Raw genomic sequence first — 23,830 nt, forward strand, 5'->3', positions numbered from 1 at the left:
CTGGCCGAGTCCATTGTGCTTCCCACCACATGGTGGTCCAGCCTGGGGAAATGTCTTGGTTAGAGGGCTTCTGCTTCCCACTGTCTATTTTTGAATGCTGTGTTCTTCAGGGCAACTCTGAATCCTAGAACCCATTGTTTTCTTGACTAAACCCCTTATCTCATTGCCTCTGCTCTAAGTACTTTTTAAACTGAACTGAATTGAGACAAATTGAAAATCAAACTGAATTAAATGCTAATGAAATACTGTAAGAAAAAAAAGTATATTGGGCACTGGGAAGGTGAAGAAATGAAGTCATGGCTGTCCCACTTTTTCTCTTTGGAACGGTTAATCAGATTACAGGAGAGTGGGGTTACTGGGATGCATCTCGGTGGTACGGCGCTGGCCTAGAGTGCCCAAGGACTTGGGTTGGATTTTTAGCATCTTGTACAAGGGGAAAAAAACGGAGGGGAAGATATCATCTAGAAGTCACTGTCAATTCCAGGCCATCAAGGCTGAGGATCAAGTGACAAGGATCTGTGGGTAGAGCTGGGGCTGAAAGACCAGAAGCTCCAGGCTTAACCGTGAGCTCTGCGTGGTGCCACTAGCATGGCGCCTGCTAACCTCTTTGCAAAGCTATGCCCTCCCACCTCACCCATCCTGGAAGCCCTGAGCTCCTGGGTAATGACTCAAGCCAGCATCGGCTCTGCCCACTCTACCATCCTGTCCACATCTGTTTCTTCTCGTCTGCTCCCAAGTTCTCTTCGAGCAATCCCTTGAAGTAAATGAAGTCTGGCCCCCTTTGTTCCTTTGGGGTCCCAACTCCACCCCCAGCTTTTTGCTCTGTTTCCAGCCCTCCTCACACGCTGCTCTCTGGGGTGTCTGAGGAAACTCGGTTTTCATTATCCCAGGGCCACATTCCTCAGCACTCAGTGGTGCTCATTACTCACAACATAAAGTCTGAAGCCTGAGGCCGGATGTCAGACCTGCACAGCCAGGTGAATCCAGTCTGTGCTGTTTTCCCTGCTCACACTCCACACTTAGGCTGGCTTCTCCAAACCACCCCCCGCCCCACCACCGCTGCTCCCCCTGCTCCCCCACATCACCCCACCTCCTCTACTCACACTGTCCCTTTCACCTGCTATGCCCGTGACATGCCCTGTTCTGTCCATCTATCTTCAAGGCCCAGGGCAAATCTCTCCCCTTCTCTGGTAAACCAGCACATAGCAGTCAAGGACACAAAGCTCTCTCCCAACCCAGGTGTCTGGAGCTCTGTCATTGCCATTTGACTCTCAGCTCCGATGGCCAAGCGTCACCCGTGCCCTAGAGCCGGGCATCTGCTCTCCTAGAATATGATTAAGTCCTCAAAAAAAAAATAGGGTTGTGGCACCTTCATTTCTGCACCCTTAAACCATTTCTTGCAAGGCATATTAGAGTTTAATTCCGGATGATTTCAACTCACCCCAAGTCAGGTCAGCCAATGCTTTTAAAGTGTCCATGTTGTGTCAACCCCTGTGCTAAGTCCTAGAGGCACAAAGAACCTACGGTCTGGAAGCAGAAACGGGTTCACAGACAAATGTTTTTATAGAGGCTCTCAACCTGTGGTTGCTACCCCTACAGGGGTCCTCTGATCAGATATCCTGCATATCTGCTCTTTACATGACAATTCAGAATAGCAGCAAAATTATGGATATGAAGTAGCAACGAAACCATTTTATGGTGGTGGTGGTGGTGGCGTCACAACAGCATGAGGAAGTCTAGTTAAAGGGTCCCAGCATCAGGGAGGTTGAGAACCACTGGTTTAGATAAGACCACCATGTTGCAGGGAAGTTAGAGGGGACTGGACACTGTGGAGTGTTGCCCGGTGGTGACAGAGCCTCAAGCTGGGATCTCAGGGGACAGCTTCTGAGGACTGCATGTAAGTCTGCAGCTGTTTATGGGACTCTAAGATGGACAAACAGTATCCTGATCATTCTGTCTGTGGGCTTCCATGCTGCCACTCCTGGCCCCCATTAGGAGGTAATCAAGAGCTAACTCAGAGCTGCAGGTAGCCGAGTGCTGGAGGGCTTTTTAAGGCTGGATGCTCTACCTCTTGATACACACAGGAGAGCCAGGCCAGATGGGTTAAAGTGACTCGCCAAGGTCACTGTCTCTGAAGAGGCTGGGCTAAGAATTGTCTTGAGATTCAAGTCTTTGGGGGTGGGGTGGGGGGGAGAGGGGGCGGGACTCCCTTGGTGCTAACTAACACAGTGGCCTTGGGCTCAGACAGACCTGAAGGATAGTGCGGGCTGTGATACTAGCGGCTGACAGTGGGCAGGGTCTGTTACCTTGCTGAATCGGTTGCCTTGTTTCTGATTTACCACCACGTAGGGTCACTGAGAGATTTGTGAAAATAAATGAGATGATTCTGGCACTCCTTGACTTGTGTGGTGCACACTGCAGTCTCTCCTGTGCACACATCTGGAGTTCTGCCTGCTCTGTCTTCAGAGAGTGAACCTCCCAAAAGGTGGCTGAAGATGAAGGTGGCTTGGCCAGTGCTTCTCCTCTCCCGGCCCTCCCTTGTTCACCCGTAATGCACATTTAGCCAAGACAGTGGCCGGGGATTTGACGCAGATCACAAGGTCCAAAGGAAAGATCCAGAATGTTGGCTGGATCCCCTAGTGACTATCTGTTCTAAGCTCACCCCAAAGGGTCCAGGACTTGGGTAGTAAAGGGTAACACACGATACTAAAGAAAGTTCTGGAAGTAAGTACCATGGTAGTTTTAGATGGCTGGGCAGGACTGGGCTAAGCAGGCTGGGTGAAGAGGAATGTGTGTTGATATGACTCCAGGTGGGCAGGCAGGGCACATGTGCCAGACCAGTGCCTCTGCACCAGGGAGAGGGAGGGAGGGGGAGAGGGCAGGGGAAGGGGGAGGGGAAAAGAGATGGGAGGGAGTCCAACATCAGCTGAAATTCAGAGACCAGGCATTTCCTTCCTCCTCCCTAGAGGATGAGACCCAAGCCTGGAGCCCATTTCTACAGGCCTGGCTTAGCTGGGGTCCGCAGTCATGTCAGTAGACAGGAAGCAGGTTTAAGAGCACAGTTCTACATGAGTGTCTGAGGGAAGGCAAAGAAATGGGGGCGGGGTGCTGTGTGCAGGTGTGGGCAGGATCAGTAGCTAACCTTCCCCTGACTTCCATCCAGGCTTCTAACATGCGTTCTTCCCTCTTTATTCCATAGCTTCCCCGTGAGGAGCTGAGGGCACAGACTGGCAAGTTAGCCAGCAGGCAGGAGAGCTGGGATTTACACACAGCCCAGACACACTGCACAGCAGGTCACCCTGAGAGCAAACTGCGAGCAAACTGTGAATGGGTGCAGAGAATACACGCCTCCTGCATTTGGGAGGGTAGGGAGGTAAGAGTGTGGGCGGGTGTTGGGTGGCCATGAAAGTGTTAGCCCAGGTCAATGCTCAGCACGCATGCGCCAAGCACAGGTCTCAGAGCTCTGCTGCAGAGGATGATGCAGGCGTGCGGGGCAGGGGAGTCAGGTGTGAGCCAGACTGGGGTTGAATAAGGTGTGCATGACTGCTGTGGGGGGTGGGGTATAAGGGACCCCAGGGAGCAAGTGTCAGTATAACTGGTTGCTGTTGGTGTCTGGTATACAATGGGACTTTCTCTTCAGAGACAGCTGTGCTAGGCAAGCAGACAACACTAATCTTGGGGCTCTGCTCCCTTACCCTTACCCCCTACCCAAGCCTTGGCAGGTCTAGCCACCCACCTGTACTGTCATCATAGACTACGGTGGCTGACCGCCACTTGAGGGACTGGACCAAGTCGAGGATGGCGTGGCTGAGAGAGGCGTAGTCGGGGTAGAGGTTCACGTAGAAGGTGTCCTTGTTGTCCAGGGGGTGGTGCTTCCAGCGCAGTTGGATGTGAGGAACCTCCAAGGCATTGCAGATGGACTGGACGGCATTGGTGCAGGAGCCCTGGGATGGCCCAAAGATGGCTACCACACCGAGCGCCAACTGGTCACAGGCTACAACAGAAGAGGGTGACACGGGGTCAGTGAGGTGCTATGTGCACTGGGAGTGGGCAGTGATTTTGAGATTCGCATAGACCTGTGGGGAAAAGAGCCAGAGGAACCCTGAGGGGGTGTATGTGTGAGGCCAACTCATAAGTCTCAGTTTCTCCATCTGAGCAATGGGGTTGTAACAGTCACTCTCCTTCATCTGACACAAGGGACGTAAAGAGAGATAATTATAAGGCCAGTTGTGGAGCGCACTGGCCCAGTAACCATGCTACTCAACCATGATGTCTTTGTAAGTGGCATCACAGCTTCCAGATAAACAGGAAGCAAACAACTACTGACTGGGGACTCCAGCTTAGCCTTCCATCCTGGCCTGCTCCCTAAGATCTGATATGAACATCTCCCTTTTCTTTCAGTGATATCATCTGGATATTCAAGATGCTTCTTAGACCTCTGTCTATCTTCATTTCTGTTGCAGTGATAAGACACCTTAAAAGAAACTCAGGAGAGAAAGGGTTTCCTTCAGCTCACAGTTCCCAGTTCCAGGTCCATGGTAGTGGGGAAATCCTAGCAGTGACTTCAGACAACTACTTGCATCACATCCACTGTCAAGAGCTGAGAGAAATGAATACATTCATATTCACTTGCTTGCCTGTGTTCAGTTCAATTTCTCTTACACAGTTTAGGAGCCTCTGTCTAGGGAGTGGTGCCACCCACAGTGGACTGTGCCTTCCCACATCTATTAACTTAATTAAAACAACAGACATACCCAGAGGCTAAGCAGGTATAGATGCTACCCTACCATGCCCACCTGAGCCAAGGCACCACTGTCATTTTTCTGCATTAGATGTCAGCCACCCTCCTTGTCATCTCTTCAGAATTTTAACAGCCAGAATGAACCTTCTGTGTGGCTCTACTTACTGCAACTTTTCTTCACCCCTGTTCCTAGGATCACAGCTACTTCCCTACTCTATCTCTCACCCTTGTCTTTGTCCCTCACAGCCTTCCCGCTGACTTCCAGGACATTCCCCAAGCCCAGTGAGAACACTCACTCATTCCCTGAGCTATCCATCTGACCCTCTCCTTTCCCCCAGGTCTCTGCATCTGCAAGGTTTTATTAGGGAAGCCATCACTGCCCAGCCTTTAATAGTAGCTCAAATCCCCACACCCCCTAAGCACTATACCCCATGGAGACTTTGCTTTAAATATCCTCCAAAACTAAATACTGCAGCGTTAGGAAGGCTGGCACATTGTTAAACAAATTTTCTGTTTATCCTCCTACCATGATGAATGCGGCAGTCCCCATTCCATCACTCCTCTTTTACATACAGGCATGCACAAGCATGGTGCATGTGTGTGTACCACTACCCCCACCAAATGTTGATAACTTTTTAAAAAAAGAATAGACAACTTTGCTAGGATGCTCAGACTGAAGACTTGATGGAATGACTTGTGTCATTCCCCTGCACTGCTCCAAAAACCCTGCCTCATGGGTCTCCATTCTGCTCTGACCTTGAAACAGGTTACCAAGGCTGCAGCATACCTTCCATCTGTACAGTGTGCCCCTTTCGTGATGCTCCTGTCCTGGACCAAGGGCTGAGCATCAATGTTTGACTGAGACAGGGGGCAGCAGACCAGGCACAGAGTGTATGGTGTAGAAGCTAGTGTTGAGATACTGGTGTTGGTGCAGAGGACAGTTCTGGTGATAGAGATGTCAATGGCACTACAGTCACAGAGATGGAGCCAGCAAGGATGGAAAGAGATGTGAGTGGACAGAGAAGGGGAGCTAGGAACGGTGCTGCAGCGGAACACAGTACCAGTGGGATGGGGCTGCTGGGGACCACAGCACCAGTGGGATAGGGCTGCAGTGGACCACAGCACCAGTGGGATGGGGCTGCAGTGGACCACAGCACCAGTGGGATGCAGGGACCACAGTGCAGTGGGATGGGGCTGCAGTGGACTACAGTACCAGTGGGATGGGGCTGCAGTACCAGTGGGATGGGGCTGCAGTGGACCACAGCACCAGTGGGATGGGGCTGCTGGGGATCACAGTACCAGTGGGATGGGGCTGCAGTGGACCACAGCACCAGTGGGATGGGGCTGCTGGGGATCACAGTACCAGTGGGATGGGGCTGCAGTGGACCACAGTACCAGTGGGATGGGGCTGCAGTGGACCACAGTACCAGTGGGATGGGGCTGCAGTGGACCACGGTACCAGTGGGATGGGGCTGCAGTGGACCACGGTACCAGTGGGATGGGGCTGCAGTGGGCCACGGTACCAGTGGGTGGGGGCTGCAGTGGTCCACGGAACGAGTGGGGGGTGGGATGGGGCTGCAGGGGACCACAGTACCAGTGGGATGGGGCTGCAGTGGACCACAGTACCAGTGGGATGGGGCTGCAGTGGACCACAGTACCAGTGGGATGGGGCTGCAGTGGACCACAGTACCAGTGGGATGGGGCTGCAGTGGACCACGGTACCAGTGGGATGGGGCTGCAGTGGACCACGGTACCAGTGGGATGGGGCTGCAGTGGACCACGGTACCAGTGGGATGGGGCTGCAGTGGACCACAGTACCAGTGGGATGGGGCTGCAGTGGACCACAGTACCAGTGGGATGGGGCTGCAGTGGACCACAGTACCAGTGAGTGGGATGGGGCTGCAGTGGACCACAGCACCAGTGAGTGGGATTGGGCTGCAGTGGACCACAGTACCAGTGAGTGGGATGGGGCTGCTGGGGACCACAGTACCAGTGGATGAAGATGTTGTCATAGCAATGATGGAGGTGATGGCAATAGAGGCAGAGATGGAGGTGACAGCCTGGACAGGGGTGACAAGAACTGTGGTGCTGCCGTCTGTGGTGGTCAAGGGTGATAGCAATATTCACACTGGACCCCATTCTCCCAACGGTGCAGAGCCTAGACCTATGTGGGCTCCTTCCCCATCTCCACTTCTTCTTTCTGTGTCCCATCTCTACATCTGTTTTCTAGTCCCTGCATGTTTCTTCCAGCCTCTGAGGAGCCTCCAGGATGGGAGAGCTTTCCTATCCACCAGGCCCAGGACAGGGGTTATCATGGCAGCGACAACAGCAGCACTGCTTCCAGATGTTTCCAAGGCGGCAGCCAACCTGGTCCTGGCAGTCCTGTGCATACACCGCAGTAATTACATTATTTGTGGCTTCAATTTTGAACCCATTTTCTGGTCGTTTTACAGTAACGTGATGGTTTGCAGTCATTGTAGGAGGCCCCAGCCTGAATACATCCCCCCTTCCTTGGCAATTGTAGTTATAGCTGAAATTATCCCAATCAATTTGTGTCTTAAAAGGCATTGAGCCACCCAGAGAATAAGTGCAGGCAGAGGAGTCCGGGGAGCGCTGGGTCGATTCCAGCCTGCTCTGGACAGGCTTGGAAGGAAACACAGTGCTTTCTGGGCTGCTGGCTCGGAGCCTGCTTGGCAGACTCTCTTCTTTTAATTTTCCACAAAACATTTCAAAATAAAGGCAATAGTGAAAGTTCCTTTTAATGGGGAAAAGGCCTCCTGGGCCTCAAGCAGGAGGAAGGACTGATTCAGCCGGAGCTGCTGGGGTAGCAGGTGCCAGGTTTTGTGTTGCTGTGTCCCCTTGCCCCACATGACTTAAGGTGGCTGGGTCCAGCTCAGGGGGTGGGAGGGAATGGTGGCGGCAATTTCCATCTGGAAACAATTGATTATCACTGGATTCCTCAGAATTAGGCCTAAGTGCATCTTCTTGGAAGGGTCCTAATGAAGCTTCTAAGGAACGCAGCCTAGAAAATCAAAGAGCAAAACAAGTACAGGCCAGAGGGGAGCGCAGCTCCCGGGGAAGACGGGGGATGCTGTGGGAGTTGGTCTAGAGAACTGCCTGGGACCAACAGACAGCAGACAGAGCTGCTTCCATCTGTGGAACAGGGTGGATGGCTGACAGGTTTGAAAAACCGAGAGAGAGGCCACAGACTAAAGTACCCCCTGCCTACATCTCTGTCTCTGTCTCTTTCTCTCTGTGTCTCTGTGCCTCTGTGTCTGTCTGTCTCTGTGTGTGTATGTGTGTATGTGGGCCATGTGTGTGTGTGGTGGTGTGTGTGTGTGTGTGTTTGTGTGTGTGTGTGTGTGTGTTTGTGGTGTGTGTGTGTGTGTGTGTGTGTGTGTGTGTGTGTGTGTGTGTGTGTGTGGTGTGTGTGTGTGGTGTGTGTGTGTGTGTGTGTGTGTGTGTGTGTGTGTGTGTGTGTGTGTGTGAGTGTGTGTGTGTGTGTGTGTGTATGAGTGTGTGAGTGTGTGCAGGTGTGTGTGCATGTGTGTATGCTAGAGTGTATGCAAATATGTGTGTGAGTGTGTGAGTGGGTGGGTGGATGTGTGGTGTGGGTGTGTGTGTGTGTTTGGGAGTGTGTGGGTGTGGTGTGTGTGGGTGTGTTTGTGAGGTGTGTGTGGTGTGTGTGTGTGAGTGTGTGTGTGTGCGTGTGCGCACGCATGTGTTGGAACCCAGAGCAACATGCCAGAGAAGCTCTCTACCACAGGGCTCCACTCCTACGTGAGTCTGTTCCTTTATGGCTGATTAAAATCCCATTGTCTAATTATGGGCCAATCTGTCTGTCTCATGTAGACGGTCCCTTTGTCCATCTTCAGCTTTTTGTTTTTAACAGAAGAATGGGTAAAGAGAGAAGAGAGACATCCTTCTGGCACGAGGCTCGGCAGATGTATAGATACACCCAAGCATTGCTTTGGGTGTCGTGCCCAAGAAACAAATCACAACAGTCACGTCTCAACCATGCACAGAAAATCACTTAAGACAGATCAGAGAGCCATACACAAAAGACACGACCACAGAACTCCTAGAAGAAAACAAGGGAGACTGTGTTTAGGATAGACAAGAGACCTCTCAACCAGAACACACAAAGTGCATTATTAACAAATCAGACTTCCTACAATTAAGGACTTTGCTTCTCACACACGAGATATAATTGCTAACAGAGTATTAAAGACAACCCCACACATAATTAATACAGTACATATAGAAATGTATATATTCACACTGCCCCAAAATGGCTCTTATCAGAATATGCAAAGAACTCCTTTAAATCAACAAGGAAATGACAAACAGCTCAATTTTAAAAAGGTCACTGAAAGGTTCTAAAAAAGAGAAAAGGAATATTCAAATGAGTTATTCAACATTCAGATTAGCAGAGTGAAGCATGTTAGGTCTTATGGGGCAAGGGGACACGGAAGCACAAAATCTAGTGCCTGCTACCCCACCTGTTCTGGCTGAATTAGTTCCTCCTCCTGCATGGAGTGCCAGGAGGCCTTTCCCCATTAAAAGATATTTCCGCTGCCTCATCATCAGATAGATATGTAAGAAAATCACAATAAGACAACCACTTCACAAATCGAGCAGAGTGGTCAAAGTCTTAAAACGTCTAACTGCCCTCCCTGCATGTCGCACAGAGGTAGAGCATCTGTCAGCCTTGTGCATTGCTGTGGGAATGCAGACTTGTGTGACCACCTATGAAACTGTCTGGCTGTACATGGTGACCTCATACTTCAACTCCTAAACACAAACTCGACGAACTGGGTATCCCTGCCCTGGAAGATAAACACCTGGCTGTTCACAGAAACACTGCATTAGGAACTCCGGAGTGGGAGCGACCTAAGGAATCACAGAGAGTGAGGTGTGGTTTTCAAAAGGTCTGAGTCCTCTAGTGGAATGCTGACCTAAGCACAGGACTGAGGAGTGCTGCCCGTCCAACCGTACAGACGACCGTCAGGCACAGGGTGTGAGACCCAATAAGTGATGCTCAAAATACAGATACTGAGTGATTCTGACCCTGGGACCTCCGAGGCCAGGCCAAGTCAGTGCATGGCAACAGCACAGAGCGGTGGCAGCCACACATAGGTAGCATGGCCACATGGGCCTAGACGAGCTTGCCTGGTCTCTGGCTTGATCTGGGTGCCAGGGTGCTGGCTTGATTTGGCTTAGACAGGTTTGTTTCTTCTGAGTACTCTCTGGCCAAGCCAAGGTTGTACTCTCCTCTCCTGCCTCATTTCCTGAAGTTTCCAGGTCTGGGACCAGATTTCCAGACATAAAGACAAATGGAAATCTTGCAGTAGCAGGGACCGGCCCCCTCAGCCTTTCTCAGCCTGTGATCCCTAACTTCTGCCACACGGCAAATGCTCACCCAGGGTTACTCAAGTGCATAGACTGGCCATCATACAACATGCCCCCTGCTTGCCAGGTTACCCTCCCCATACTGTTTCCAACCATCCTTCAGAGCACCATTTAGACACCTCCTACTCCAGGAAACCCTCCGGCTAGTGCCTCCTTCTATAGTAGCTGTTGGTCCTTTGACGAGACTTCTTGATATCTTGGCTGTGACCTGTAGAGGGTGAAGGTTCGTCTCCCACTGAGATTATCAGGAGGAATCTAACTGAGTTCAGCACACCAGGAATTCGTTCATACTTTTCTCTCATTTGTATATTGGATCAAACCATTAGTAGTGGCATTGGGCACCCTAGGTGTAGGTACAGGATAGGTGAGCTGGTTAGTTTTGTCAACTTTACCTAAACTAGAGAAACCTGGGAGGAAGTTAATAACAACTATGTAACTGCCCCCATCAGACAGGCCTGTTGTCTTGATTGATGATGTAAGAGGGCCCAGCCCACTGTGGGTGGCGTCGCTCCTGGAAGGTGGTCCTCTGTGGTTTAAGAAAGCAGGCTGAGCGCAGAAAGAGAGACAGTAAGCGTGGTTTCTGCTTCAGCTCCTGCCTCTGATCTCTGCCTCGGCTTCCCTCTGAATTGGATTTGATCAATGCTTTTAGCACAGCAACATAAAGCAAACTAAGTTATGTAGTAGAGTAACGAAACATTAACAGTAGCCTAGTGAAAGAGACAGAAACACACACATCCTCACACACACCCCTTCCCACAGTCACGAAGCATCACTAGTTAGACGGCATACCCCCTGGGCTGGTGAACCTATGAGGACCTCTGATGTGACTCCAGCCCTCGCTGAGTCCCAAAGTTTCTGTGAATAGATCTGATCCTATATGTAGTCATTTGAGCGTGGCAGGAAGACGGATCCTTTGCTTTTCTGGTGCCGGTGGCAGGGTAGGTTGGGAACAAGCAAAAAGACCAGAGGTGGGGCTCCAGACTAAGCTAGGGTAGAATAAAGCTCGTGAATGTCAAACAGAACAGCTCAACACCTTGGAGCCTCTGACCTTAGGCACACATGATGGGTGTGTGTGTGTGTGTGTGTGTGTGTGTGTGTGTGTGTGTGTGTGTGTGTGTGTGTGTGTAGGGATAATAGGGAAAGCCCTGTGGGAGTTGAGCCCTGCCCTGATGGCCCTGTGGGTGGCAAACAGGAACCAAGTGTACCCAGAGCCAAATCCCACTGTTTAGAGTGTCAGACACAGTCCGGGGCATTTAACAGAGGCACCATGTCACGTCGTAGGGGACTGAGGCATTTTGTCCAACACGGATGAGGTGGGAGTTGCTGGGAAGCCAGCTTGGACACTCTGGCTCTACAGCCACACTCTGCAGACTTCCTGTGCTCGGAAGCCCCACAGTGGGGCTTTGGAAACAGAGCCATGAACAGGTAGCATCCTGGCCTCTCTGCGCCTGGCAGCCCAGGAGATCAAATGGCCTGAAGATGAGAAACTCTTTTGAGAGATGGGCGAGCCTCAGCCAGCATAACAGACACAGATGATGTTAACCCCTAAACTCAGTTTATAGGGGCCCGAGACAACGTTTCTTAGGTTCTCATGGTTCATTAATTCACTCAACAGTCACTGCGCTGAGCAGTTACTGTAGTCCCTGGCCCTTCAGGTGCCCCAGGAATAGATCAGATATCTGAAGAAAGTGTCCCCTTCAGTGATATGAGGGAGAAGAGAAAGTACATTAAAACACAACGATTTAAGTAAAAATTGTGATATGAGCTTTGATGGGCTATGATATCACATTTCGGAAAAGATGACCTAGTCATTTTGGAAATGAGATTCCGTAGGCTCGAGATCTTTAAATGGTTCCATGGAAATCTGAGGTTCTATGGAAGCTATTTCCAGTTATCTAAGCCTTTAAGTTGAATTTGAATTAAATATATATGTAAAAATATAGTTCAGATATGCAGTCTCCCTCAGGATCTGCAGGGAATTGGTTCCAGGACCCCCTGCAGATAGCAGACTGGCAGATGCTGGGTCCCTGGCGCAGAGGGGCTTGGTATTTGCATATATCTTCCACACACTGTGCCTTATGCTCTATAGTCTCGAGACGCCTCGTCCCACAATGCAATGCAAATGCTCTGTAAATAGGCGCTGTGCTTATTGTTTGGGGAAAATGACACAGAAAAGTCTATATATGTTTAGTACAGAAGCAATGTTTTTTTTTTCTTTTCTTTTTTCTTCCCCGGAGTATTTTTTTGGCTCCTGGTTGAAGGGTCCATGAGCCTGGAGGGCTCACTGTGTGTATGAACACGCAAATGGGTGTATGCATAGGATCTGTCTTTTAAAAGACACTAAAACGGGGCTATAGAGATGGCTCAGCAATTATGAGCACTGGCTGTCCCAGCAGAGGAGCTGGGCTGCGTTCCCAGCAGCCCCACAAGAGCTCACGATCACACTCCCTTTCCAGGGGGATTTGACACCCTCTGCTGGCTTCTGCAGGCGCTGCATGCATGTGGCGCTCAAACCTACATGCAGGCAAACGCTCACACACAAGAACCAAAAACAAGTAAATCGTTTTAAAGAGAAAATAACAAGCCAGGCAGTGGCGGTGCACGTCTTTATCCCAGCACTTGGGAGGCAGAGGTGGGGGGATCTCTGGGTTTGAGGCCAGCCTGGTCTACACAGTGAGTTCCAGGACAGCTAGGGCTACACAGACAATTCCTGCCTGGAAAAGCGGCAAACCAATCCAAACCAAAACAACAGAAGGATTATAATGAAAAACCCATTGTGCACCCGGCATGCTATATAGCACACTGGAGACTGGCTGCTCACCCAGGCACTGAGAAGTAAACGACTGTCCTGCGTGCTTGAAGACCCTGGGCAGTGGAATTTAAATGTGTGTGCTAATTAGCAAAGATATGGGGAACATCCGGTTTTTTTTAATAATTTTACTTTTCTTGGATGTTTTATGTATTTACATTTCAAATGTTATCCCTTCCCCCCTTCTCCTGTACCCTCTCTCCCCTCCCCATGTTTCTATGAGGATGCTCCCACTTCCACCTCAACGCCCTAGCACTTCCCTACATTGGGGAATCGAGCCTTCACAGGACTAAGGGCTTTTCCTCCCACTGATGCCAGGCAAGGCCGTCCTTTGCTCCACATGCGGTTGGAGCCATGGGTCCCTCCATGTGTACTCATTGGTTGGTGGTTTAGTCCCTGGGAGCTCTGGTTGGTTGATACTGGTGTTTTTGCTATGGTGGTGCAATCCCCTTCAGCTCCTTCAGTCTTTTCTCTAATTCCTCCATTGGGGTCCCCGTGTTCAGGCCAATGGTTTTTTCTTATTTTTGTAAGGATTCAGGTGTGGGACAACTTTGACTGCACACATCACACCCTGCCTTTGTGAGTCAGGACTTTCTAGTGAGTCTGCAGACAACAGAAAGCACACACTTATATGACTACGGGGGGCGGTGTCAGACTTGAGGGCTCGTCTGGAGGCTCTGGGGTCAGGTTGCTGCAGGCCCTGAGCGGCCCGCTGTGCTCATACAGTCTTTACGGCAGGCAGATGGTGCGCTCTCGGGCTGTATCTGCTTTACACGTACGCGACCTACGGCTGTTTCAGCTGGACGCCAGTGAGAGATAAAATAAGTTCCGTAGCAAGGTGGCTATGGTTACTAATAATGAGGCGCACATTCGAAGTAGCTGAAAGAGAGTGTTTTCAGCGTTCTTACCCGAAAGAAATGATAAATGCTAGAGATACGTGCTAGATGTAGTGGATGTGTGAGCTCCTCCGATTTGAGCAATCCACGAGGCACACACGTATCCAGACAGCACATCCTATACCGTAAATAGTTTTAACATTGGCCCATTAATAAAGCTCATAGAAATGAAAAATGGAGTTTGGATCGGAGGTCCTTGAGACCTTTGTTGACTTCCTCTCAGGTAATCTCAGCCCCTCTCTCCCTTTCTTCAGTTTCCAGGCACCCTTCCTAGTCTCCTAGCATCTCCCTGTGTAGCCCAGGCTGACCTTGTGTTTGCTCCATAGCCCAGGGTGGCCTGGAGCTCATGATCTTCCCACGACTTCACTACGGTTGGCATTACAAGCTACAGCACCAGGCCTGGCTAGCCTGGACCATGCCTGGCTAGCCTGGGACTTCCTCACAGGCTCCACCCCTACTCCTGGGGGATGGTACAGCCTGATCTAAACTGAGACAGAGTGGTGCCCCCGAGACCAGGTGGGAAAGGCTCCCCCACGCCCACACAGTGAAGATCTGCTCACTCACCCTTCTTGGTGGCCTCAAAACTGTCATGGAAGTGAATCCTCTGAATGTCGTAAGTCAGGGTCGTGTTGGGCAGCAGAGTTCTGTTCCTGTTGATGATGTTGGCAGAAAACCGAAAGGCGTGTTCCTCAGCGTTCATGACCTGGGCGTTGGGACCGTCCGCGTACTCAAAGATTCCTCCTGTGAGAGATGACAGAGCTGCGTGTGGGAGGAGGGATGGGGAGGGAGCACGGGTGCTCCGCTCAGGTTTTCCAGTCGAGGCCTCTCACCCCATCGTTCAATACCATCCTGGGTAATTCCCATGTTCAAAAAGTATACGTTTTACCCAACTAGCAAATCCCCGCTAGCAAAATCTGACAGGCCCGAATAAGATTACCAACGTAATACTGCTATGAAAATGCTTAATAGAGTTTTGGCGAGTAGAGCCTACCAGAATATTACAAGGCTAACATACCATGACCACATAGTTTTATTTCAAGAATGCAAGACCAGCTCAATATACAGGAATCCACGGATCCCATCCCACCACATCAATAGTTCAAAGGAGACGGAAATACGATTCACTTGCAAAATTCAGGAAGATGTCTCATGAAAAGTCAGCGTTTACCGCCATTAAGAAAAAAATGTCTAGGAAGACATTGGCGGGAGAGACACTCCATTCACACGACAGTGGCTCATCTCAGCCTTAATATCACACTCACTAATGCTAACGAAGCACTAAAGGCCTCCTTGTCAAAGGAAAAATTAAGAAAGAAAAAGTGTTGGTGAAGATTCACAGTGCTCGCCACTAACCAGAAGAAAGAGACTGGAAGTGAACGGAGAGGCTCGGCTCCAGCAAAGGTGCAGGCTACCTTTGCCCATGATGTAAATATTAATGTGACTGTACCCACCCCCCGTTGCTGGCTCTCAGCTCCCTCCGCTCTTTCCCAACCACCCCCACCCCCGATTTCATGATTTTTTTTCATGCTCTGTATGGGTCTTGCACAGGTGGTCACGATGGCTGAATGTTCCTGATGACCACACCACAGCCGTAAGTCAGCGCTTCACGGCCCGCCTCCCTGCCCTCTGGCCCTTACTGTCTTCCCGCTTCCTCCTCAGCGACACTCCCTGGGCCTCAAAGGAGCTGTCTCATTAGGGCGGAACGCTCAGCAGACACCTGTTCTCAGCGCTTTGGCCAACCATGAATCTCTGCTTTGACCACTGCGTAGAGTCCACGGAGGCTTTGCGGACCGACATTGTAATTTATGGGTGTAAGCAGGAAAAGGCGGAAGGCGGTTGAACTGCTTGAGCATTTATCAAGTCATCGGCGGTAGATTTCACCTGGAACGCCTGTGACAGCCCTTGCTGTGAGGTTTTGGGCAGCTTTACAGCACCAAGCATATATTCCTCCCGTGGAACATGCCTCAGATCCAATCAGGAATTGGCGGGATGCCCCGGAGAACCAATGCTACCACCGTACCAGTGGGAGCAATAGGCAATCAATTGATCAATCAATTAATCAATCCCCAACCACAAAGACAGGCGAGAGCGGTCACGGAGAATTAAATAGCTAGTCACCACTTTCATTTTGTTTTGTTTTATTTTGTTTCTACACAGGGTTTCTCTATATCTCTGGCTATCCTGGACCTCTCTCTGTAGACCAGGTTGGCTCTGAACTCAGAGAGATTCTCCTGCCTCCGTCTCCCAAGTGTTGGGATCAAAGACATGTGCCACCACCACTTGGCTGCTTAGTGCCTCTTTTATATCAGGGAGAGCTCACAGGGAAACTTAACAGCATGGGGTTGTTAACATCAGCACGGATCTCAAACAACAGATAATAATGCAAACACAAACATGCAATTCCAATATTTCACAGATGAGGAAAACAAAGAAAACACCTTCAGCAGGAGAGATGACCAAGCCGGAGGTGGTGGCGCACACCTTTGATCCCAGCACTCAGGAGGCAGAGGCAGGAGGACCACTGCGAGTTTCCAACATGCCAGGGGTACATAGTAAGACCCTGGTGGGGGTCAGTGAAACGAACCGAGAGACAGAGAGACAGAGAGACAGAGAGACAGACACACGTAGCCCCGATGCTGCTGCTCCTTGGAAAGTTAAGTTTTGGGTCTCAGTTTCCTCCAAGTCATTTCTCAGTTTACTTCAACTCGAGTCACAACCACAAAAAGACTTCTCTTGTGCTTGGAAAAACGACTCTCAAACATGAAAGCTGAACATTAGATAAATGACTGAAAAAAAAATGTCTTTACAGAATGATGAAAGGTGACTTGTATTATTATCAGATTTTAAAATATATCATTAAGCCGAAATAATTAAAACAGTGTTGTAACGGCGTCGGAAGACAGGGAGGATCAAGAGGACGAGATAAAAAGCCTTAGAAAGAGCTCAGGCAGAGACAAGTATCTAAAACATGAATGAGAAGGGTGGTTCCCAGCAGCAAAAAATATGAATTATTCATTAATTGTGTCCTGACGATTATTCTATTATTTGGGGATTTCAGGGTTTTTTTTTTTTTTCTTTCTTTTCCATACAAGGACTGAACCCTAGGGCTTCAGACATGCTGGGCAAGTGCTCCACCACTGAGCTACGTGCCTGGCTCTCTGGATTCCCATCTTCATAAATTACAAGAAAATAAGAGGATGGTGAAAGAGAACACTATAAGATTGCCAAAAACAGAAAATGTGGACGAATAGCAAATAATGTTGAGGTGGAAGAAGCCTGCCCAAGCATTTCAATAAAGTCAGAAAGTGTGGGGGAAAGCCTGGTTACTTCGGGGAAGTAACATTAGACTTCTCTGCCCCGAAATCGCCATGAACAACTTTGAACAGCAAGAGACTAACCATGGACAGCAGCATAGAAGTCAGTGTCATTATCAAAAGCACTTAGCGTCGGCAAAGCCCGACACCCTGGTGCAAGCAGGACGAATGGGTACTCCATTAAGAAAAAAAATGCTCTCAGTGGATGGCGATAGGTGTCACCTTTCCTCCTGATTAAATAAACCCTTCCTGTTGAAATCAACAAGACGCCAGTGTAGCTCATCTGATGGGCAAAGGGAGAAGGCAGAGGAAAACACACGGGCACCTGTTTCTTTGTTGGCAGACGGGGAAAATGGTGCACACTGCTTTTCATAATGACCGTGTATGGAGAACATCTAGAAAAACCCAATCATGCGTCTCTCCGTGGAACTGTAAACCTTTCGCAATATGACTCCTCATCAGAGAAACTTCTCTTTGGAACAGACGGAGGCCGTGACGGAAGATGACAACCAATCAAAATGCAGAGTTGTGGAGCTCAGCCACAGTGAATACAACCTCAGCGCAGCTCTTGCCCCTAGAGCTCAGAGATCCTTGCAGAAGAGGAGACAGAAAGAGTCAGAGGTCCAGGAGGTCGTGTCTCTGAGGAATGTCAGAGAAGCTAGACCCAAGACATTCCACAAACATGAGCGTCTCAACAAGACCCGGACAAGCTTGCCGCCTTCTCAGACACGCTAACATGGAAGAAGGAACTCTCTCCAGGCCTCCGTGCTGGACAGGAAGCACAGGCAACCAAGGAAGGCAGAGAGCAGGAGAAATAGTCTTCCTCAGAGAAGGTACCAGATTGGCGATCCAATAACAGTCAGCCCTTGAAACATATATATATATATATATATATATATATATATATATACACACACACACACACACACACATATATATATATAAACATATATATATTATATTACATGGACTGAACAGGCTGCATTTCTATATTTAGGAATATATAAGTGTGAAGTGTTCATGAGTGCGTACATGTGTGTGTTTCATGTATATAATATATAATAATATACAATATACAATATATAAATTATACAATATATAATATATAATATATTACATGGACCAAGCAGGCTGTATTTCTTTATCTAGGAATATATAAGTGTGAAGTGTTCATGAGTGTGCACATGTGTGTGTTTCATGTATATAATATAATATACAATATATAATATATAAATTATACAACATATAATATATAATATATTACATGGACCAAGCAGGCTGTATTTCTATATTTAGGAATATGTAAGTGTGAAGTGTTCATGAGTGTGTACATGTGTGTGCTTCAGTATATAATATATAATATACAATATATAAATTATACAATGTATAATACATAATATATTACATGGACTGAGCAGGCTGTATTTCTATATCTAGGAATATATAAGTGTGAAGTGTTCATGAGTGTGTACATGTGTGTGTTTCATGTATATAATATAATATACAATATATAATATATAAATTATACAATATATAATATATAACATATAATATATTACATGGACTGAGAAGGCTGTATTTCTATATTTAGGAATATATAAGTGTGAAGTGTTCATGAGAGTGTAGTTGTGTGTGTGTGTGTGTGTGTGTGTAATTAAAGGAAAAGAGACCATGAATTTGAGAAAGACCAAAGAAAGGACATAGGAGATGTGGAGGGAAGAAAGAGAAGGGGGAAATGATGTAATTTTATTATAATTCTCTGAAATTATTTTTTTAAAGGTTTTTGTTGTTATTGTTTTTGTTTGTTTTTTGGAGACAGGGCTTCCCTGTGTAGCCTTGGCTGTCCTGGAACTTACTTTGTAAACCAGGCTGGCCTCGAACTCAGAGATCCCCCTGATTCTGTCTCCCGAGTGTTGGGACTTAAGTCACGCAGCACCACGTGCAACTATTTTCAAAAGTCATAGCAATGTGGAAATGTCTGTGATGTGTCTGCTGCTGCAGTTTTGAGGAAATGCTGGAAGGGAAGAAGAATGGAACGGGATCGGGTGGGCTTGAGCCGCTGGGCAAGGGGAACCGTTGCTTACCTAATACTGCCATGTGTTGTAGATAAGCCTTTATTTCAGTAATGAGCTTCCTTGAAATATTGCCTGTGCTCCACAAAATTGACCTGTTTTGGGTACACGGTGGTTCTGAGAAAGAAGTCATGCAAGCAGGCCACAGCCCGATTTCAAACTTCTCCACTGTCCCATAATAGCCATTTCACTGTTTGCCCCAGGGAACCACTGATTTGCTTTTTGTCTCCATTTTTTTTTCCTGAACATTTCATGCAAATGGAATCACATAGTGGATGTTTTTCTGGGTCTGGCTTCTCGTGCTCAGTATTTAGGTTTATCAATGGTTAGCACATATCAGTACTAACTACCATTACTGAGCATCAACGAACCTCATTTCCTTTATCCATCTGCCACATTGCTTCCATTATTTGGGAAAACTAAAAGAAAAAAAATGTGGCTTCCAGTTTCTGGCTGACCACATGAAAAGCTTGGATAAAACTCACTGCACCATCTAATGACTTTTCTTGAGTCTGTATGCATGAAGCCCCAAAGCAACCATTTCCTCCAAAACTGGCCAGAATATCACAGTATATTGATTGAATCCTTAATGGAAAACGCAGACTTATGTGCTTAAATACTTGGCTTCCAGTTGGGAGCGCTGTTCTGGGAAGCTGTGAAATCTTTTGTATAGATATAGGGCCTAGCCATCCGGCATTGGACCACAGAGACAGGGCTAGAAGGTTATAGCTGGGCCCAGTTCCAGCCTGAGGTTTTAGCTTCCAGGTTCCTGATCTGACCCAGAGATATAACAAGCGATCTACCAGCTCCTGCCTCCAGAGATGGAGTTCCAGATTCTGAGCCTCCTCCACCATGAAACTAAACCAAACATAAAGCCTTCTGTGAGGAAAGTCTGCAGAAGTAGGGAGGGACCCGGGAGCAGAAACCATCATGAGCTCCAGTAGGAAAACACTAATTGCAATGGACACGTTGTTGGAGACCCACTGTAGATAAGCCTGAGGGACAAAAGCTTCAGTGAACACCGTTTACCAGGTCCCCACATTTCTGGGTTCCACCCCCTCGCCCCTGGAGCCTTTCCAGGTTCTCATAGTGAATGCTGGGGTGGAGAAATTCCCCTGTGTATTCAACAGTGGAAGGCAGCAGGGACGATTTTAAAACATGTCAAAGATTTTTCTTCTTCCTTACAAGGTCTCTCTCAAGGGAAATTAGTTGACTGGATCCTAAAATGCTGGAGCTTGAGGAGACCTGATGGACCCGAGGGGAAGGAGATTCAGACTCTTCATGCTTCACCGGGGGGTGGAAAAGAGAAATACTTGGGAGGCGTCGCTGGTCCTGGAGGAAAAGCTCAGGCTCACTAAATGACTCATCCTGGGTCTGGGATGGTGGTCAGCAGGTAAAGTGTCTGCTTCACAGTGGGAGGACTAGAACTCTGATCCACAGCACCATGTCAGAGCCAGGAGGGAACACCGTTCACCTGGAATCCCAGCACCGAGAAGGGAGATTCCTGGAATAAGCTGGCTAGCTAGAGCCAGAGAGAGGATCTGCCTCAGGGAATGAGGTGAGAGGTTAGGGAAGACTTTGTACATCAGCCTTGAGTCTCTACATGTGTGTGCATGTGTGTGCAAGCATGCCTGTGGGGCACATACCTGCACATGTGTCTACACATGTGCACACACAGAAAACAAAATACAAAAGGAAAGGTCATCGAAGGGGGAGGGGAGACTGAAGGGGAAGAAGGAAGAGAGAGGGAGAGAGAGAGAGAGAGAGAGAGAGAGAGAGAAGACTGAAGAACATCACACACACATACTAGCAAAAAAAAAAAAAAAAGCACAAGGATCAGAATCAAACTCAGAGATCATAAGCATGTTGGAATTGTCCCACTAGGAATTCAGAACAAAATTTGTGACAATATCCTAAAGGGCTCTCGTAGCGAAGTGGACAATGGAGAAGATGATGAACTTCCGAGAAAGGAGATTAAAAAAGAATGGCAGAGAACAAAGCTCGGTGACAGAAACAAAGAAGCTTGGCACAGGCCACTGGCAGGCAGACTGGGAGCCTGAGGAAGCCTCAGGAGAAACATGCAAAGGCAAAAACCGAAGGTAGGTCACGGGGAGGAGAAAGCCAAGGGACGCAATATCTGAGAACCTCAGGTTTCAAATGAAAAGGGGGGGGGCAGCAGGGGAGAGTTGTGAGAAGAAAAAACAATGAAAGCAATAATTGCTGAAAATGCTCACAAATTAATGTCAAACACTCAACCAAAGGTACAGGATGCGTGGGAAGCATCATTCAAATGACCCCTGACCTCCAGTCACACCACACTGTTTTCAAATAGCAGAAAGGGAAAAATTAAAAAGAACCCTGCCAGGTTGGAGAGATGGCTCAGTGGTGAAGAGCACTGTCTGCTCTTCCAGAGGTCCGGAGTTCAATTCCCAGCAACCACATGGTGGCTCACAACCATCTGTAATGGGATCCGATGTCCTCTTCTGGTGTGTCTGAAGACAGCGACAGTGTTCCCATATACATTAACAAAAAGAAAACAAAAAACTAAAACCAGAATCCTGTCAGAATAAGAATCCTGTCAGAATACAGACTAGCAAAGATGGGAATTATACTTGACATCCCTAGACCACCTTGTTAAGAAAAAAGTGGAGTGAAATATTTAAACCACAGAAGGAAATAAGCACCAACCCAGAAAGAAATAGCAACTAAAATGAAGGGAATTTATTTACAGGAGACCTGCACTTCAGGAAACGTACAAAGACAGTTAGAGAGAGGAGGAAAATGATGTAGGTCAGAAATGGGGACCAAAACAGAGAATGAAAAACACTAAGGAAAAATTAAGTGAAGGCGAAATTATTTTTTTTCTCATTCTGAACTGATTTAAGAAATAACTGCTTATTTGAAATAGTTAAAATCACACACACACACACACACACACACACACACACACACACACACATTTATAAGCCAAATAAATGACATCAGAGCCGTCAGGATGGAAGGGAGAATTGCCATAAGAAGGTGCTAGCTTGTTCCTTGGGAGAGAGTGTGAATTAGCTGTAAATGTGCTTTAAGAACTGCAGCAACCACTAAAGCAGTGGCTCGTCTGCCACCGGTGGCTCGAGACCCCTTCTGGGGGTGGGAGTGGGTTGAACGATCTTTCATGGGGTCGCAGATCAGCCTATCCTGCATATCTGATATTTACACTACAATTCTTATCAGCAAATGAAGTAATAACAAAATAATCTTATGGTTGGGTGGCGTGGTGGTTTGACTAGGAATGCCCCCCCCCATTGACTAATGTGTATTAATGCTTGGCCCATAGGAAGTGGCATTATCAGGAAGTGTGGACTTGTTGAAGGAGGTGTGTCACTGTCAGGGGAGGCTTGGAGCTCTCAGATGCTCAAGCTACACCCATTGTGGTGCACAGTCTCCCACTGCCTGCAGATCAAGATGTTGAACTGCCTGCTACTCTAGCCCCATATCTGCTTGCATGGTGCCACGTTTCTCACCATGATGACAATGGACTGAACCTCTGAACCTGTAAGCCAGCCCCAACTAAATGTTTTCCTTTATAAGAGTTGCCTTGGTCACGGTGTCTCTTCACAGCGATAGAAACCGTAAGACGGAGTCATCACAACACAGGGGACTGTGTTAAAGGGTGACAGCTATAGGAAGGTTGAGAAACTCTCCTTTAAAGAGAGAGTACAGTTGATACTCTAAGAGATGGAAGGTTCTAGAATCATACAACTTGTTTGATTAAAGCAAAAGACAGAGAAAGAGTAGAAAACTAAAATATGACAGCCAGGGTAGCAGACAGAAAATGGTGAGAAACATGGAATTATTATTATGAAATTTGGCTTTAAACATTGGTGTCTCAAATGCATCCACAAAAGCAAGAAAAAGAAATAGACACCTGAATTAGAAAGGAAAGAATAATATCACCTCTATGTGCAGATATGATTTTGCATGTGAGAAATCTTTCATAAAATACCTTAGAAAGCAAGTTATGTAAAGTAGAATATTACGTCAAGATGGTAAAGTTAATAAAGATTAATAATGAATCATCTGAAAGAAAATTATAAATACAACTCCACCTCCAATGTCATCAAAAGTATGGAAATGTATCCATAAGATCTAAAAAAATTTTAAGTTTTGATAATGTATATATGCATGCCCAAGTGTGTACTCGTGCATGGGCACACACACACACACACATGTGCAAATATGCTAATGGCGGTAAAGTTCAGAAGAAGTTGTCAGATCCCCTGGGGGTGGAGTTAGAGGAGGCTGTGAGACAGCCCATATGGATGTAGGAACCAAACTCCAGTCCTCTGCAAGAGTGGTATGCACCCCTGACCACTGGTTGTCCCTCCAGCCCCCATACTAATAATTTTTAAATAGTGAAATACTTGTAATTTGACTTAAGCAAAGAAATAAAAGACTTTGATGATGAAAATACAAATTATTGCTGAACCAAGTTAAAGAAAATGTAAGTAAAGAGAAACACACCCTATGGGTATGGGCAGGGCATCGTGATATCAAGGTATCAGTACTGCCTCAAACAGTCTATGGAGTCAATGCAA

The 23,830-nt window shown here is 47.8% G+C and overlaps 1 protein-coding gene across 1 annotated transcript in view; it reads right to left on the bottom strand.

The window, feature by feature from the left end:
* Nucleotides 1-14,593, bottom strand: part of Grik3 (glutamate ionotropic receptor kainate type subunit 3) — an 83,496-nt gene extending 68,903 nt beyond the window's left edge. Inside the window, exons 1-2 of the mRNA XM_032898210.1 lie at nt 14,423-14,593; nt 3,737-3,994 (exon numbers count right to left, since the gene is read on the bottom strand). Coding sequence (XP_032754101.1) covers nt 3,737-3,994; nt 14,423-14,558 — 394 coding nt within the window. The 5' untranslated portion in view covers nt 14,559-14,593. The remainder of the gene's footprint in view (nt 1-3,736; nt 3,995-14,422) is intronic.
* Nucleotides 14,594-23,830: the final 9,237 nt, after the last annotated feature.

This window comes from Rattus rattus, chromosome 1, assembly GCF_011064425.1.
Source record: "Rattus rattus isolate New Zealand chromosome 1, Rrattus_CSIRO_v1, whole genome shotgun sequence".
Taxonomy (NCBI): domain Eukaryota; kingdom Metazoa; phylum Chordata; class Mammalia; order Rodentia; family Muridae; genus Rattus; species Rattus rattus.